Here is a 17348-nt window from a genome sequence, read left to right as displayed (position 1 = left end):
TAAATGATAAAAGGGGATAAGACATTCTACATATATATAAATGATAAAAGGGGATAAGACATTCTACATATATATATATATATAAATGATAAAAGGGGATAAGACATTCTACATATATATATAAATGATAAAAGGGGATAAGACATTCTACATATATATATATAAATGATAAAAGGGGATAAGACATTCTACATATATATATATATATATATATAAATGATAAAAGGGGATAAGACATTCTACATATATATATATATATAAATGATAAAAGGGGATAAGACATTCTACATATATATATAAATGATAAAAGGGGATAAGACATTCTACATATATATATAAATGATAAAAGGGGATAAGACATTCTACATATATATAAATGATAAAAGGGGATAAGACATTCTACATATATATATATAAATGATAAAAGGGGATAAGACATTCTACATATATATAAATGATAAAAGGGGATAAGACATTCTACATATATATAAATGATAAAAGGGGATAAGACATTCTACATATATATATATAAATGATAAAAGGGGATAAGACATTCTACATATATATATATATAAATGATAAAAGGGGATAAGACATTCTACATATATATATATAAATGATAAAAGGGGATAAGACATTCTACATATATATATATAAATGATAAAAGGGGATAAGACATTCTACATATATATATATAAATGATAAAAGGGGATAAGACATTCTACATATATATATATATAAATGATAAAAGGGGATAAGACATTCTACATATATATAAATGATAAAAGGGATAAGACATTCTACATATATATATATATATAAATGATAAAAGGGGATAAGACATTCTACATATATATAAATGATAAAAGGGGATAAGACATTCTACAGATATATATATATATATATATAAATGATAAAAGGGGATAAGACATTCTACATATATATATATAAATGATAAAAGGGGATAAGACATTCTACATATATATATAAATGATAAAAGGGGATAAGACATTCTACATATATATATATAAATGATAAAAGGGGATAAGACATTCTACATATATATATATAAATGATAAAAGGGGATAAGACATTCTACATATATATATAAATGATAAAAGGGGATAAGACATTCTACATATATATAAGTGATAAAAGGGGATAAGACATTCTACATATATATATAAATGATAAAAGGGGATAAGACATTCTACATATATATAAATGAGAAAAGGGGATAAGACATTCTACATATATATATAAATGATAAAAGGGGATAAGACATTCTACATATATATAAATGAGAAAAGGGGATAAGACATTCTACAGATATATATATAAATGATAAAAGGGGATAAGACATTCTACATATATATATATAAATGATAAAAGGAGATAAGACATTCTACATATATATATATAAATGATAAAAGGGGATAAGACATTCTACATATATATATATATAAATGATAAAAGGGGATAAGACATTCTACATATATATATATAAATGATAAAAGGGGATAAGACATTCTACATATATATATATAAATGATAAAAGGGGATAAGACATTCTACATATATATATATAAATGATAAAAGGGGATAAGACATTCTACATATATATATAAATGATAAAAGGGGATAAGACATTCTACATATATATATAAATGATAAAAGGGGATAAGACATTCTACATATATATATAAATGATAAAAGGGGATAAGACATTCTACATATATATATATATATATAAATGATAAAGGGGATAAGACATTCTACATATATATATATATAAATGATAAAAGGGGATAAGACATTCTACATATATATAAATGATAAGAGGGGATAAGACATTCTACATATATATAAATGATAAAGGGGATAAGACATTCTACATATATATATAAATGATAAAAGGGGATAAGACATTCTAACATATATATATAAATGATAAAAGGGGATAAGACATTCTACATATATATAAATGATAAAAGGGGATAAGACATTCTACAGATATATAAATGAGAAAAGGAAATTAAAACAATGAATAAGTTAATTAAAACAAAGGAAGGAAGTTATGTAGAAGAGAATAAAGGGATAGCCGACTGCCTTAATGGGCGCACTCATTAAAACTAATTTTTGCTATTGCTCCTTATGGTAAAATAAAAAATATTTCTAATATACTTGTTTTATTTGTGCTTAAAAAAGCTCCAGAGAACATTTCCTCATCTTATACACAGAATGTGGACCAAAGCACAAACACAGGAAGTGCAGCCTGGAATGCTGAGGGGGGTGTGTCCAACCAATAAGAGGAGCCATGATAGGATGAGGCTGGACACCCCCCCTCCTCAGCACTCCAGGCTGCACTTTGGTCCAAAGTCTGTGTATGAGTTGGGGGAAAATGTGCTCTTGAACTTTAAGCACAAATAAAACAGGGTACAGCGCCACACGCTGTATGTTGGCAAGGAGGGGGTTAACAGCCCATCCAGCAATGCACTGTGCCCCTAGCTCGCAGGTGGGGGATGAGGCAGCGCCGTGCTCCAATTACCCCACGCTAGAGAAAACAACAAAAGGAAAGAAACTAAACTTTAGACTGAAAATAGGAGGGGAAAAAAAAGACCAGTTCTGGAGAACTCACAGACCTGTGTCCTGCCTCCTGCTGACACTAGCTAAAACTGATTATGTGTCACTGCAGGTGGGCGGGTATATATATTTCCAAGACCTGACCAGAGGGGGCGCCCTACTAGACTTAATATTATCCAACAGACCTGACCAGAGGGGGCGCCCTACTAGACTTAATATTATCCAACAGACCTGACCAGAGGGGGCGCCCTACTAGACTTAATATTATCCAACAGACCTGACCAGAGGGGGTGCCCTACTAGACTTAATATTATCCAACAGACCTGACCAGAGGGGGCGCCCTACTAGACTTAATATTATCCAACAGACCTGACCAGAGGGGGCGCCCTACTAGACTTAATATTATCAGACCTGACCAGAGGGGGCGCCCTACTAGACTTAATATTAACCAACAGACCTGACCAGAGGGGGCGCCCTACTAGACTTAATATTATCCAACAGACCTGACCAGAGGGGGCGCCCTACTAGACTTAATATTATCCAACAGACCTGACCAGAGGGGGCGCCCTACTAGACTTAATATTATCCAACAGACCTGACCAGAGGGGGCGCCCTACTAGACTTAATATTATCAGACCTGACCAGAGGGGGCGCCCTACTAGACTTAATATTATCAGACCTGACCAGAGGGGGCGCCCTACTAGACTTAATATTAACCAACAGACCTGACCAGAGGGGGCGCCCTACTAGACTTAATATTATCCAACAGACCTGACCAGAGGGGGCGCCCTACTAGACTTAATATTATCCAACAGACCTGACCAGAGGGGGCGCCCTACTAGACTTAATATTACCCAACAGACCTGACCAGAGGGGGTGGCGCCCTACTAGACTTAATATTACCCAACAGACCTGACCAGAGGGGGTGCCCTACTAGACTTAATATTATTAGACCTGACCAGAGGGGGCGCCCTACTAGACTTAATATTAACCAACAGACCTGACCAGAGGGGGCGCCCTACTAGACTTAATATTATCAGACCTGACCAGAGGGGGCGTCCTACTAGACTTAATATTATCAGACCTGACCAGAGGGGGCGCCCTACTAGACTTAATATTATCAGACCTGACCAGAGGGGGCGTCCTACTAGACTTAATATTATCAGACCTGACCAGAGGGGGCGTCCTACTAGACTTAATATTATCCAACAGACCTGACCAGAGGGGGCGCCCTACTAGACTTAATATTATCAGACCTGACCAGAGGGGGCGCCCTACTAGACTTAATATTAACCAACAGACCTGACCAGAGGGGGCGCCCTACTAGACTTCATATTCTCAGACCTGACCAGAGGGGGCGCCCTACTAGACTTAATATTATCCAACAGACCTGACCAGAGGGGGCGCCCTACTAGACTTAATATTACCCAACAGACCTGACCAGAGGGGGCGCCCTACTAGACTTAATATTATCCAATAGACCTGACCAGAGGGGGCGCCCTACTAGACTTAATATTATCAGACCTGACCAGAGGGGGCGCCCTACTAGACTTAATATTATCAGACCTGACCAGAGGGGGCGCCCTACTAGACTTAATATTATCAGACCTGACCAGAGGGGGCGCCCTACTAGACTTAATATTATCAGACCTGACCAGAGGGGGCGCCCTACTAGACTTAATATTATCAGACCTGACCAGAGGGGGCGCCCTACTAGACTTAATATTATCAGACCTGACCAGAGGGGGCGCCCTACTAGACTTAATATTAACCAACAGACCTGACCAGAGGGGGCGCCCTACTAGACTTAATATTATCAGACCTGACCAGAGGGGGCGCCCTACTAGACTTAATATTATCAGACCTGACCAGAGGGGGCGTCCTACTAGACTTAATATTACCCAACAGACCTGACCAGAGGGGGCGCCCTACTATACTTAATATTATCCAACAGACCTGACCAGAGGGGGCGCCCTACTAGACTTCATATTAACCAACAGACCTGACCAGAGGGGGCGCCCTACTAGACTTAATATTACCCAACAGACCTGACCAGAGGGGGCGCCCTACTAGACTTAATATTATCAGACCTGACCAGAGGGGGCGTCCTACTAGACTTAATATTATCAGACCTGACCAGAGGGGGCGCCCTACTAGACTTAATATTATCAGACCTGACCAGAGGGGGCGCCCTACTAGACTTAATATTATCAGACCTGACCAGAGGGGGCGCCCTACTAGACTTAATATTAACCAACAGACCTGACCAGAGGGGGCGCCCTACTAGACTTAATATTATCAGACCTGACCAGAGGGGGTGCCCTACTAGACTTAATATTATCAGACCTGACCAGAGGGGGCGTCCTACTAGACTTAATATTATCCAACACACCAGACAGTAAGTAATGTGCAGGTAGAAGGATGAAGAGAAATGACCCAGCACTGTCACAATTCACAACTTTATTCAATCCTCCATAAAACCATCATGGCAACACACAACTTACAAGGTCTGTGCAATCTTGACGCGTTTCGAGCGCATGCGCTCTTTGTCCAAAGATACGTTCTGTGGTAACCAGCACAAAGAAATAGGTCGCGCTTTAGTGTGTTGTATTAATTAAAATGACTCCGACATAGAGATCCAATAGTTACAACATAGGGTTAAAACCAAAGATAGAACCTCCAATCCAATTCAAGTAACCTGGATTCATTAGATTAAATGGGCACTGTCATGAAGTAAAAAAATTGATATGTTGTAGTACTTAAGTACTACAACATATCTCTAATATACTTTAATTAAAAAAAGTGATTTTAAACAAGTTTAAAATCACTTTTAAATTCGGTCACTAGGGGTCGCCCTCCTAGTGGCCGAATGCATTCAGCAGTGACGTCACTACTGGATTTCGACTCATTTCAGCCTGGCAATGAGTCGAAATCCAGTCACTGCGGTGCTCGCTCCCGCCTGTCAATCAAACAGGCGAGAGCGAGCGCGCTGAAAGCTGGGGCTGCACTGCCCACTGTCAGGCTGCTCCACTAGCCTCGCGCATGGCCCCGCCCCCATTACCCTGTCCGGAGGCAGCGCGCGCACTCATTGCTGCGCTGATCCTCCGGATGGGCAAGTCTGATCTGAGGTCTTATAAGGGGAGCGGAATGTCTTCTTTTCGGGCAGTTGGAGGGAGGGGGCTGTTGCACGGCGGGGTCTGGGGGTGATGGAGTTTGGAGAGCGGAATGTTTTTTCTGGGTCGGCGGAGGGAGAAGGGTGGGGGGTGTTGCGCGGCGGGGCCTGGGGGAGCGGGATCTGTGGCAGCTGCGGCTGAGACTGTTTTCACCACAGGGTGCCTACAGTTGTTTCCCCACTACAACTCCCAGCATGCCCTGACAGCCAATAGATGTCAGGGCAGGCTGGGAGTTGTAGTGGTGAAACAGCTGGAGGCACCCTGTATAGTTGAACTAAGGGCGGAAGTCAGGCCCCCCAGCAGGCGTCAGTGACGTCATGCCTGCCGGGGAAGTCTGCCTGGTAGTGAGCACACTACCAGGCAGAAAAAAAAGCATTTTTAATATAGTAAAAAAAAATGTAAAGGCAGGGGGGGGGGGTTAGGGATAGATGGGCAATAGGCAGGGACAGGAAGAAAAAAAAAAAGGGATGGTGGGAGCTACCCTTTAATCTGCATTTTGTTTAAAAAGAAAAATGTTAAACAATGAAATAACCATGAGAGGAAACGATGAAAGATGGATTAAAGGGGTACTCCGTCCCTGGCATCTTATCCCCTATCCAAAAGTATAGGGGATAAGATGTCAGATCTCCGGGGTCCGGCTGCTGGGGAGCCCCGGGATCGCCGCTGCGGCACCGCGCTCTCATTACTGCACAGAGCGAGTTCACTCTGCGCGTAATGACGGGCGATACAGGGGACGGAGCAGCATGACATCATGGCTCCGCCCCTCATGACATCACGGCCCATCCCCTTAATGCAAGTCTATGGCAGGGGGAGTGACGACCGCCACGCCCCCTTCCCATAGACTTGGATTGACGGGGCGGCCAGTGACGTCACGAGGGGCGGAGCCATGACGTAACGATGCTCCGTCCCCTGTATCGCCCGTCATTACGTGCAGAGTGATCTCGCTCTGTGCAGTAATGAGAGCGCGGTGCCGCAGCGGCGATCCCCGGGGTCCCCAGCAGCGGGACCCCGGCGATCTGACATCTCATCCCCTATCCTTTGGAAAGGGGATAAGATGTCTAGGGGCAGAGGACCCCTTTAACGGATCTGAAAAAATGAGACGCAATATATATATATGATGTATAGTATTCTGAAAACGCAAAACGGCGCAAAAAGAGACGCACCATGTGAACTGTGGACAAATACAGTATTATCTCTAATACTCAACATACGATGGGAATCCGCTCCAAATGGACCATCGCATGTTGAGGGATCCGTGCAATGTAAAGTATAGGACAGTGGTCTACAACCTGCAGACCTCCAGATGTTGCAAAACTACAACACCCAGCATGCCCGGACAGCCAACGGCTGTCCGGGCATGCTGGGAGTTGTAGTTTTGCAACATCTGGACGTCAGCAGGTTTAAGACCACTGGTATAGGAAGTTATACTCACCTGTCCCCGCCGCTCCGGACCGTCACCGCTCGTCACCACTGCCCTGGATGTCGCCGTCTATCGCTGTCACCGCTCGTCACCACTGCCCTGGATGTCGCCGTCTATCGCTGTCACCGCTCGTCACCACTGCCCTGGATGTCGCCGTCTATCGCTGTCACCGCTCGTCACCACTGCCCTGGATGTCGCCGTCCATCGCTGTCACCGCTCGTCACCACTGCCCTGGATGTCGCCGTCCATCGCTGTCACCGCTCGTCACCACTGCCCTGGATGTCGCCGTCCATCGCTGTCACGGCTGCCCTGGATGTCGCCGTCCGTCGCCGCGTCCCCGCTGCCCTGGATGTCGCCGTCCATCGCTGTCACCGCTCGTCCCCGCTGCCCTGGATGTCGCCGTCCATCGCTGTCACCGCTCGTCCCCGCTGCCCTGGATGTCGCCGTCCATCGCTGTCACCGCTGCCCTGGATGTCGCCGTCCATCGCTGTCGCCGCTCGTCACCACTGCCCTGGATGTCGCCGTCCATCGCTGTCCCCGCTGCCCTGGATGTCGCCGTCCATCGCTGTCACCGCTCGTCACCACTGCCCTGGACGTCGCCGTCCATCGCTGTCGCCGCTGCCCTGGATGTTGCGGTCCATCACTGTCGCCGCGTCCCCGCTGCCCTGGATGTCGCCGTCCATCGCTGTCACCGCTCGTCACCACTGCCCTGGACGTCGCCGTCCATCGCTGTCGCCGCTGCCCTGGATGTCGCCGTCCATCGCTGTCACCGCTCATCACCACTGCCCTGGATGTCGCCGTCCATCGCTGTCGCCACGTCCCCGTTACAGATCTGATTTGTTACATTCTGAATGTCACCTGGTTTTTGATTACACTTTTATTTTTTTTTTTACAATGTAGTGGAGTTTCAATGGGGGCCCGACACTCCCCCTTCACTCGCGAATCTAACAATGTCGCAATGTTCTAATCCGTTCTCTAGTCACAAACTTTTTGTAGACGATCTCAACTTCAAATTCTTTCTCTCCCAAATTAACTTTTGAGCGCCATTCTGAGAGTGCGGCATTTTTTGGACTTCCCTTTGAGGGGTAGTGTGGGCTTCCCCATTGTATCTTCCACTTTTCGTAAAAACCTCTTTCAGGTAACGCCATATTACGTGCGGACTCCAATCCTCCTCCACTTACAGTAAAAGCCATTCCCACCGGAGAATTAACTAGACGGAAATGTTCGGATATTAATGAATTCAAACAAGAATCCGTAAAACCAGCGTCCAGACTGCGATTACGTGGTTATCCGAACATTTACATACGGCATATTACGTGTTTATACCAACATTTACATACGGCATATTACGTGGTTATCCGAACATTTACATACCGCATATTACGTGGTTATCCGAACATTTACATACCGCATATTACGTGGTTATCCAAACATTTACATACCGCATATTACGTGGTTATCCGAACATTTACATAGCGCATATTACGTGGTTATCCGAACATTTACATACCGCATATTACGTGGTTATAATAACATTTACATACGGCATATTACGTGTTTATACCAACATTTACATACCGCATATTACGTGGTTATACAAACATTTACATACGGCATATTACGTGGTTATCCGAACATTTACATACCGCATATTACGTGGTTATACAAACATTTACATACGGCATATTACGTGGTTATACAAACATTTACATACCGCATATTACGTGGTTATCCGAACATTTACATACCGCATATTACGTGGTTATCCGAACATTTACATACCGCATATTACGTGGTTATCCGAACATTTACATACCGCATATTACGTGGTTATCCGAACATTTACATACCGCATATTACGTGGTTATCCAAACATTTACATACGGCATATTACGTGGTTATACAAACATTTACATACCGCATATTACGTGGTTATCCGAACATTTACATACGGCATATTACGTGGTTATCCCAACATTTACATACGGCATATTACGTGGTTATACAAACATTTACATAGCGCATATTACGTGGTTATCCGAACATTTACATACGGCATATTACGTGGTTATCCAAACATTTACATACGGCATATTACGTGGTTATACAAACATTTACATACGGCATATTACGTGGTTATCCCAACATTTACATACCGCATATTACGTGGTTATACAAACATTTACATACCGCACATTACGTGGTTATAATAACATTTACATACGGCATATTACGTGGTTATACAAACATTTACATACGGCATATTACGTGGTTATACAAACATTTACATACCGCATATTACGTGGTTATACAAACATTTACATACCGCACATTACGTGGTTATCCGAACATTTACATACCGCATATTACGTGGTTATCCCAACATTTACATACCGCATATTACGTGGTTATCCCAACATTTACATACCGCATATTACGTGGTTATACAAACATTTACATACCGCATATTACGTGGTTATATAAACATTTACATACCGCATATTACGTGGTTATCCGAACATTTACATACCGCATATTACGTGGTTATATAAACATTTACATACCGCATATTACGTGGTTATATAAACATTTACATACCGCATATTACGTGGTTATACAAACATTTACATACCGCATATTACGTGGTTATCCGAACATTTACATACCGCATATTACGTGGTTATCCGAACATTTACATACCACATATTACGTGGTTATCCCAACATTTACATACCGCATATTACGTGGTTATACAAACATTTACATAGCGCATATTACGTGGTTATCCCAACATTTACATACCGCATATTACGTGGTTATCCGAACATTTACATACCGCATATTACGTGGTTATACAAACATTTACATACCGCATATTACGTGGTTATACAAACATTTACATACCGCATATTACGTGGTTATACAAACATTTACATACCGCATATTACGTGGTTATACAAACATTTACATACCGCATATTACGTGGTTATCCCAACATTTACATACGGCATATTACGTGGTTATACAAACATTTACATACCGCATATTACGTGGTTATCCGAACATTTACATACCGCATATTACGTGGTTATCCGAACATTTACATACCGCATATTACGTGGTTATCCGAACATTTACATACCGCATATTACGTGGTTATCCCAACATTTACATACCGCATATTACGTGGTTATCCGAACATTTACATACCGCATATTACGTGGTTATACGAACATTTACATACCGCATATTACGTGGTTATACGAACATTTACATACCGCATATTACGTGGTTATCCGAACATTTACATACCGCATATTACGTGGTTATACGAACATTTACATACCGCATATCGTTATTACAAAATACAGGAAAAAACTGTTGTGTGGAAATCATAATTCCAACCGTACAAACAATCGCATTCCTTGTCCCACTCCGACCCCGGTTTTGAGTGTCACTTACACCCCACAACTCAAGGATGTCAAACTTATTAATAATAATTTACCGTATATACTCGAGTATAAGTCGCGCTTTTCAGCACAATTTTTCGTGCTGAAAACGCCCCCCTCGGCTTATACTCGAGTGAACACTCCGCCTGTCAATCCCTTCTCAGTGGTCTTCAACCTGTGGACCTCCAGATGTTTCAAAACTACAACTCCCAGCATGCTGGGAGTTGTAGTTTTGAAACATCTGGAGGTCCACAGGTTGAAGACCACTGCAGCCTTCGTCATCATCCAGACCCCCCCCCCACTTTAGTTTTCTATTCACCTCCCCTCGGTGGGAAGGAAGGGTGAGCTGGTCTGGGCCATCTATGCTGCAGGGACCGTCCGGTGGGGAGGGTTAGTCGTTCCAGCCGTCCGTTTTCATCGGGGGGCCTCTTCTCTGCTCCGGGACGACCCCAGACTAGTGACGTTGCCTTGACGATGACGGACAGGGAAGTTCATGCGCAGGTACGTCCCTGTGCGTCATCGTCAAGGCAACGTCACTAGTCCGGGGCCGGCCCCGAGCGGAGAAGAGGGCCTCCCGGTGAAGATGGACGGCCCGGAACGACTAACCCTCCCCACCGGACGGTCCCTGCAGCATAGATGGCCCGGACCAGCTCACTCATAAAGGGATGTCACATAGTGTCAAAAAGAGCCCCAACTTTGGGCGATCGATCATCTCCCAGCATGGTTATTTCCCAATCCCAGGGACCGTCCAATTGGTTATGCCTCACCGGCTTTTATCATTGCGGCTCTACTGATTACCGCACAGAATCTTTATAATGCTGACGAGACAGAATCCTATGCGATGAAATCTTACTTGAACTGCAACACAACTAATTGCATTTATGTCATTGAATGTCCAGCGCGTTCCAAGCAATATGTTGGTTGCACCACACGCAAAGTGAAAACTCGATTGTTGAGACATGTCAAGGACATCACTATTAGAAATTGTTCTAGAGCCTCATCACACTTCATACAACAACACAATAGAAGTACAGTGACCCACCCCGACCTACGATGGTCCCGACATACCATATATATACGGTGACCCCCCCCCCGACCTACGATGGTCCCGACATACGATCATTTCAACATACGATGGCCTCTCAGAGGCAGCATCAACATACAATGCTTTTGTATGTCGGGGCCATCGCATAAACAGCTATCCCTCAGCGCAGACTGCTTCAGCCACCACCGGATAGCCGTTTACGGTGCCCGTGTGGTCCGCTGACAGTCACTTACCTGTCCTCGGGGCTCCGGCGCGTCCTCTTCGGGATCCCCTGCATCGTCACCGCTCTCCATAGTCGTCATCATGTCGCTGCGCACACCGTCCTGTCATCCAATGATGGCGGCGACGGAGAGCGAGGATGCCAGGGAGGAAGAGGCCTTGCCGGAGCGTCGGGGACACCCTGGGGACGCTGCGACAGCGATGGGCGGCGACATCCAGGGAAGCAGTGACGGTCCGAAGCGTCAGGGACAGGCGAGTATAACCTCCAATACCAGTGGTTTTCAACCTGCGGACCTCCAGATGTTGCAAAACTACAACTCCCAGCATGCCTGGACAGCCGTTGGCTGTCCAGGCATGCTGAGTGTTGTAGTTTTGCAACATCTGGAGGTCCGCAGTCTGTAGACCACTGTTCTATACTTTAAATTGCACGGATCTCTCAACATACGATGGTTTCAACAAACGATGGTCCATTTGGAGCGGATTACCATCGTATGTTGAGGGACCACTGTACACAGTCAATTCGAGTGTTTGTCATAGAGAAAGTAAACGTGAAGATCAGAGGTGGAGACCTACAGCGCAAACTCATAGATCGGGAAGCGCATTGGAGAAAAGAATTCTTCATTATTAATCTAGTCACATGATCCTGAAGAGTTGGTGACACCTTTACACATGAACATAATATAAATATTCAATATGATTTTACAGATATTCATATGTTCTTCCTATTTCCCATATGGACAGATCATGTTTTGGGATTAGTATTGTTGTCCGGTATTAACCAACTTATCATAATTATCCGATATGTATTCGTCTACAGTTCACATGGTGCGTCTCTTTTTGCGCCGTTTTGCGTTTTCAGAATACTATACATCATATATGTATTGCGCCTCATTTTTTCAGATCCCTTAATCCATCTTTCATCGTTTCCTCTCATGGTTATTTCATTGTTTAACATTTTTCTTTTTAAACAAAATGCAGATTTATCTAATGAATCCAGGTTGCTTGAATTGGATTGGAGGTTCTATCTTTGGTTTTAACCCTATGTTGTAACTATTGGATCTCTATGTCGGAGTCATTTTAATTAATACAACACACCTGAATCGCAACCCATTTCTTTGTGCTGGTTACCACAGAACGTATCTTTGGACAAAGAGCGCATGCGCTCGAAACGCGTCAAGATCGCACAGACCTTGTAAGTTGTGTGTTGCCATGATGGTTTTATGGAGGATTGAATAAAGCTGTGAATTTCGACACCTAAGAAATAGTGACCATAATATAATCCATTATAACTTGTTCTTCAATAAGGGAATCTCTCGAGGGGCCACAAAAACAATGAACTTTAGGAAGGAAAAGTCCGATCAACTCAGAGATAACAACAATATAAAATGGGATAATGTCCTCAAAAACAACAATACTGACACTAAATGGGAGACTTATAAAAATATCCTAAATTCTCACTGTAAGATGTATAAACCTTATGGGAATAAAAGGGTCAGAAATAAAAGAAACCAATATGGATGAATAAAAACGTTAAGGGGCAATAAAGGACAAAAATAAAGCATTGAGGAAGCATTAAAAAGCTATAGAGAAAAATGTAAAAAACAGATAAAAGCCGCAAAAATAGAGACAAAAAGACTAATTGCCAAAGAGAGTAAAACTAACCCCAAAATGTTCTTTAACTATATAAATAGCAAAAAGGTTACAAATGAAAGTGTAGGCCCTTTAAAAAATGATAAAGAAATTATAAACAGGGATCAGGAAAAATCTAATATATTAAACAAATTCTTCTCAACTGTATTCACCGAGGAAAATGAAATGTCAGGTGAAATACAGCGAGATAAGGTAAACTTCCCAGTACATGTCACCTGTCTAACCCAGGAAGAAGTACAGGTCACCTGTCTAACCCAGGAAGAAGTACAGTGCTGCCTAGAATACTGTGTACAGTACTAGTCAGACCACACATAGAATACTGTGTACAGTACTGGTCAGACCACACATAAAATACTGTGTACAGTACTAGTCAGACCACACATAGAATACTGTGTACAGTACTGGTCAGACTGGTATGACCCCACCCCCAAACACCTTCTGTCCGTCTGTTTCTCAGGAGATGGTGGGGGGTACATGACCCCTGGCCCAGATTACCGGCAGAGTTGATGACTTGCTTCAAGATGATCAGGGTCCCCACACGGACTTTGGGGTTACTGGTCTCCAGTTTGGGGAGCAGAAACGACAGCAGGTGATCTGGAAAGCTGGAGGCTGAGGACAGAGAAGTGGAGGTTACTATGATCCCCCCCCAGTCCTGATGAATTCCCCCCGGTCACCGGCAGCGCCCTATCAGGGCCAGCACTACTATGTACCACAGTGGGACAGTTTGAGCTGCAGCTTCTTATGACTGTTTCTACTACAAGCTCAACACTGACCCCCCCCCCCCCCCACCCCCCAACACTGACCTTGATATTTCCCTGGGACAATCCTACAGAAGTGTCAGTAATTGACGCCATGTTTTTACATATGATCACAAAAGAGAATTATCCCCCGTATCCAAGATATTCCCCCCCCCCCCGACCCCTTACCGAGCACCGTGAAGCAGCGCAGAACCTCGTTCCGATTCCTCACCAGCATCTGTGTGGGCGCGACCATGGAGGAGCAGATCTGCAGGCGGAACAACATGGCTGTCAATGACTGGGTACAAGATGTCCCTAAGCATTCTGGGTCTATGAATGAATCTCCGCTGTCCTGGGCCCTAAATACCAGACATAACTACCATGGAGAGCAGCACGGGGAACAAGGGGAGCTACAGGCAGCAGGGGGACAAGCAGGGTGGAACTACAGGAAGCAGGGGGACCAGCAGGGGGAGCTACAGGAAGCAGGGGGACCAGCAGGGGGAGCTACAGGAAGCAGGGGGACCAGCAGGGGGAGCTACAGGAAGCAGGGGGACCAGCAGGGGGGAGCTACAGGAAGCAGGGGGACCAGCAGGGTGGAACTACAGGAAGCAGGGGGACCAGCAGGGGGGAGCTACAGGAAGCAGGGGGACCAGCAGGGGGGAACTACAGGCAGCAGGGGGACCAGCAGGGTGGAACTACAGGAAGCAGGGGGACCAGCAGGGGGGAGCTACAGGAAGCAGGGGGACCAGCAGGGGGGAGCTACAGGAAGCAGGGGGACCAGCAGGGTGGAACTACAGGAAGCAGGGGGACCAGCAGGGGGGAGCTACAGGAAGCAGGGGGACCAGCAGGGTGGAACTACAGGAAGCAGGGGGACCAGCAGGGTGGAACTACAGGAAGCAGGGGGACCAGCAGGGTGGAACTACAGGAAGCAGGGGGACCAGCAGGGGGGAGCTACAGGAAGCAGGGGGACCAGCAGGGTGGAACTACAGGAAGCAGGGGGACCAGCAGGGGGGAGCTACAGGAAGCAGGGGGACCAGCAGGGTGGAACTACAGGAAGCAGGGGGACCAGCAGGGGGAGCTACAGGAAGCAGGGGGACCAGTAGGGTGGAACTACAGGAAGCAGGGGGACCAGCAGGGGGGAGCTACAGGAAGCAGGGGGACCAGCAGGGTGGAACTACAGGAAGCAGGGGGACCAGCAGGGGGGAGCTACAGGAAGCAGGGGGACCAGCAGGGTGGAACTACAGGAAGCAGGGGGACCAGCAGGGTGGAACTACAGGAAGCAGGGGGACCAGCAGGGGGGAGCTACAGGAAGCAGGGGGACCAGCAGGGGGGAGCTACAGGAAGCAGGGGGACCAGCAGGGGGGAGCTACAGGAAGCAGGGGGACCAGCAGGGTGGAACTACAGGAAGCAGGGGGACCAGCAGGGGGGAGCTACAGGAAGCAGGGGGACCAGCAGGGGGGAGCTACAGGAAGCAGGGGGACCAGCAGGGTGGAACTACAGGAAGCAGGGGGACCAGCAGGGTGGAACTACAGGAAGCAGGGGGACCAGCAGGGGGGAGCTACAGGAAGCAGGGGGACCAGCAGGGTGGAGCTACAGGAAGCAGGGGGACAAGCAGGGGGAGCTACAGGAAGCAGGGGGACCAGCAGGGTGGAACTACAGGAAGCAGGGGGACCAGCAGGGGGAGCTACAGGAAGCAGGGGGACCAGAAGGGTGGAACTACAGGAAGCAGGGGGACCAGCAGGGGGGAGCTACAGGAAGCAGGGGGACCAGCAGGGTGGAACTACAGGAAGCAGGGGGACCAGCAGGGTGGAACTACAGGAAGCAGGGGGACCAGCAGGGGGGAGCTACAGGAAGCAGGGGGACCAGCAGGGGGGAGCTACAGGAAGCAGGGGGACCAGCAGGGTGGAACTACAGGAAGCAGGGGGACCAGCAGGGTGGAACTACAGGAAGCAGGGGGACCAGCAGGGTGGAACTACAGGAAGCAGGGGGACCAGCAGGGGGGAGCTACAGGAAGCAGGGGGACCAGCAGGGTGGAACTACAGGAAGCAGGGGGACCAGCAGGGTGGAACTACAGGAAGCAGGGGGACCAGCAGGGGGGAGCTACAGGCAGCAGGGGGAGAGCTACAGGCAACAGGGGGACCAGCAGGGCGAGCTACATGAAGCAGGGGGACCAGCAGGGGGAGAGCTACAGGCAACAGGGGGACCAGCAGGGGGAGCTACAGGCAGCAGGGGGGGGGGGGGGAGCTACAGAAAGCAGGGGGACCAGCAGGGGGAAGCCACAGGAAGCAGGGGGAAGCCACAGGCAGCAGGGGGACCAGCAGGGGGAGCTACAGGCAGCAGGGGGAGCTACAGGCAACAGGGGGACCAGCGGGGGGAGCGGGGGACCTACAGGAAGCAGGGGGACCAGCGGGGGGAGCTACAGGCCGCAGGGGGACCAGCAGGGGGAGCTACAGGCCGCAGGGGGACCAGCAGGGGGAGCTACAGGCCGCAGGGGGAGCTACAGGCCGCAGGGGGAGCAGCGGGGGGAGCTACAGGCTGCAGGGGGAGCTACAGTGGGAGCTACAACCCACAGGGGGACCAGCAGGGGGGAGCTGCAGGCAGCATTTTATGACAGCTAAAGTCCTGATAAAAGGACATTTGCAGAATATTTGCCGGGACCTCACCTGGGTGTGTAGCACTGACAGCACCGAGTCCATCTGAGGCTCCAGCGTGCGGCTCTCATTAGAGACTGCGCTCTCCAGGATCTGACATAGGCTCTGAGGAGAAGAGAAATACGAATGTCATGGAGGAACACACAGGAGGAGGAGCCTGGGCCGCAAAGGAGAGGAGAGGAGCCTGGGCCGCAAAGGAGAGGAGCCTGGGCAGCAGAGAAGGGGAGAGGAGCCTGGGCAGCAGAGAAGAGGAGCCTGGGCCGAGGAGAGGAGGAGGCTGGGCCGCAAAGTAGAGGAGAGGAGGAGCCTGGGCAGCAGAGAAGACAGGAGGAGCCTGGGCAGCAGGAGAGGAGGAGTCTGGGCAGCAGAGAAGACAGGAGGAGCCTGGGCAGCAGAGAAGACAGGAGGAGTCTGGGCAGCA

The 17348-nt window shown here is 47.0% G+C and overlaps 1 protein-coding gene across 1 annotated transcript in view; it reads right to left on the bottom strand.

Annotated features, from left to right (window-relative positions):
* Nucleotides 1-17348, bottom strand: part of LOC130305946 (maestro heat-like repeat-containing protein family member 1) — a gene marked incomplete at its 5' end in the record, with an annotated part of 78651 nt that overhangs the window by 47115 nt on the left and 14188 nt on the right. Inside the window, 3 exon segments of the mRNA XM_056552050.1 lie at nt 13975-14148; nt 14466-14544; nt 16940-17032. Of these exon segments, the coding sequence (XP_056408025.1) occupies nt 13975-14148; nt 14466-14544; nt 16940-17032 (346 nt within the window).

This window comes from Hyla sarda, unplaced genomic scaffold (genome assembly GCF_029499605.1).
Source record: "Hyla sarda isolate aHylSar1 unplaced genomic scaffold, aHylSar1.hap1 scaffold_1346, whole genome shotgun sequence".
In the NCBI taxonomy this organism is placed as follows: domain Eukaryota; kingdom Metazoa; phylum Chordata; class Amphibia; order Anura; family Hylidae; genus Hyla; species Hyla sarda.
This window is presented reverse-complemented; position numbering and strand designations above follow the sequence as displayed.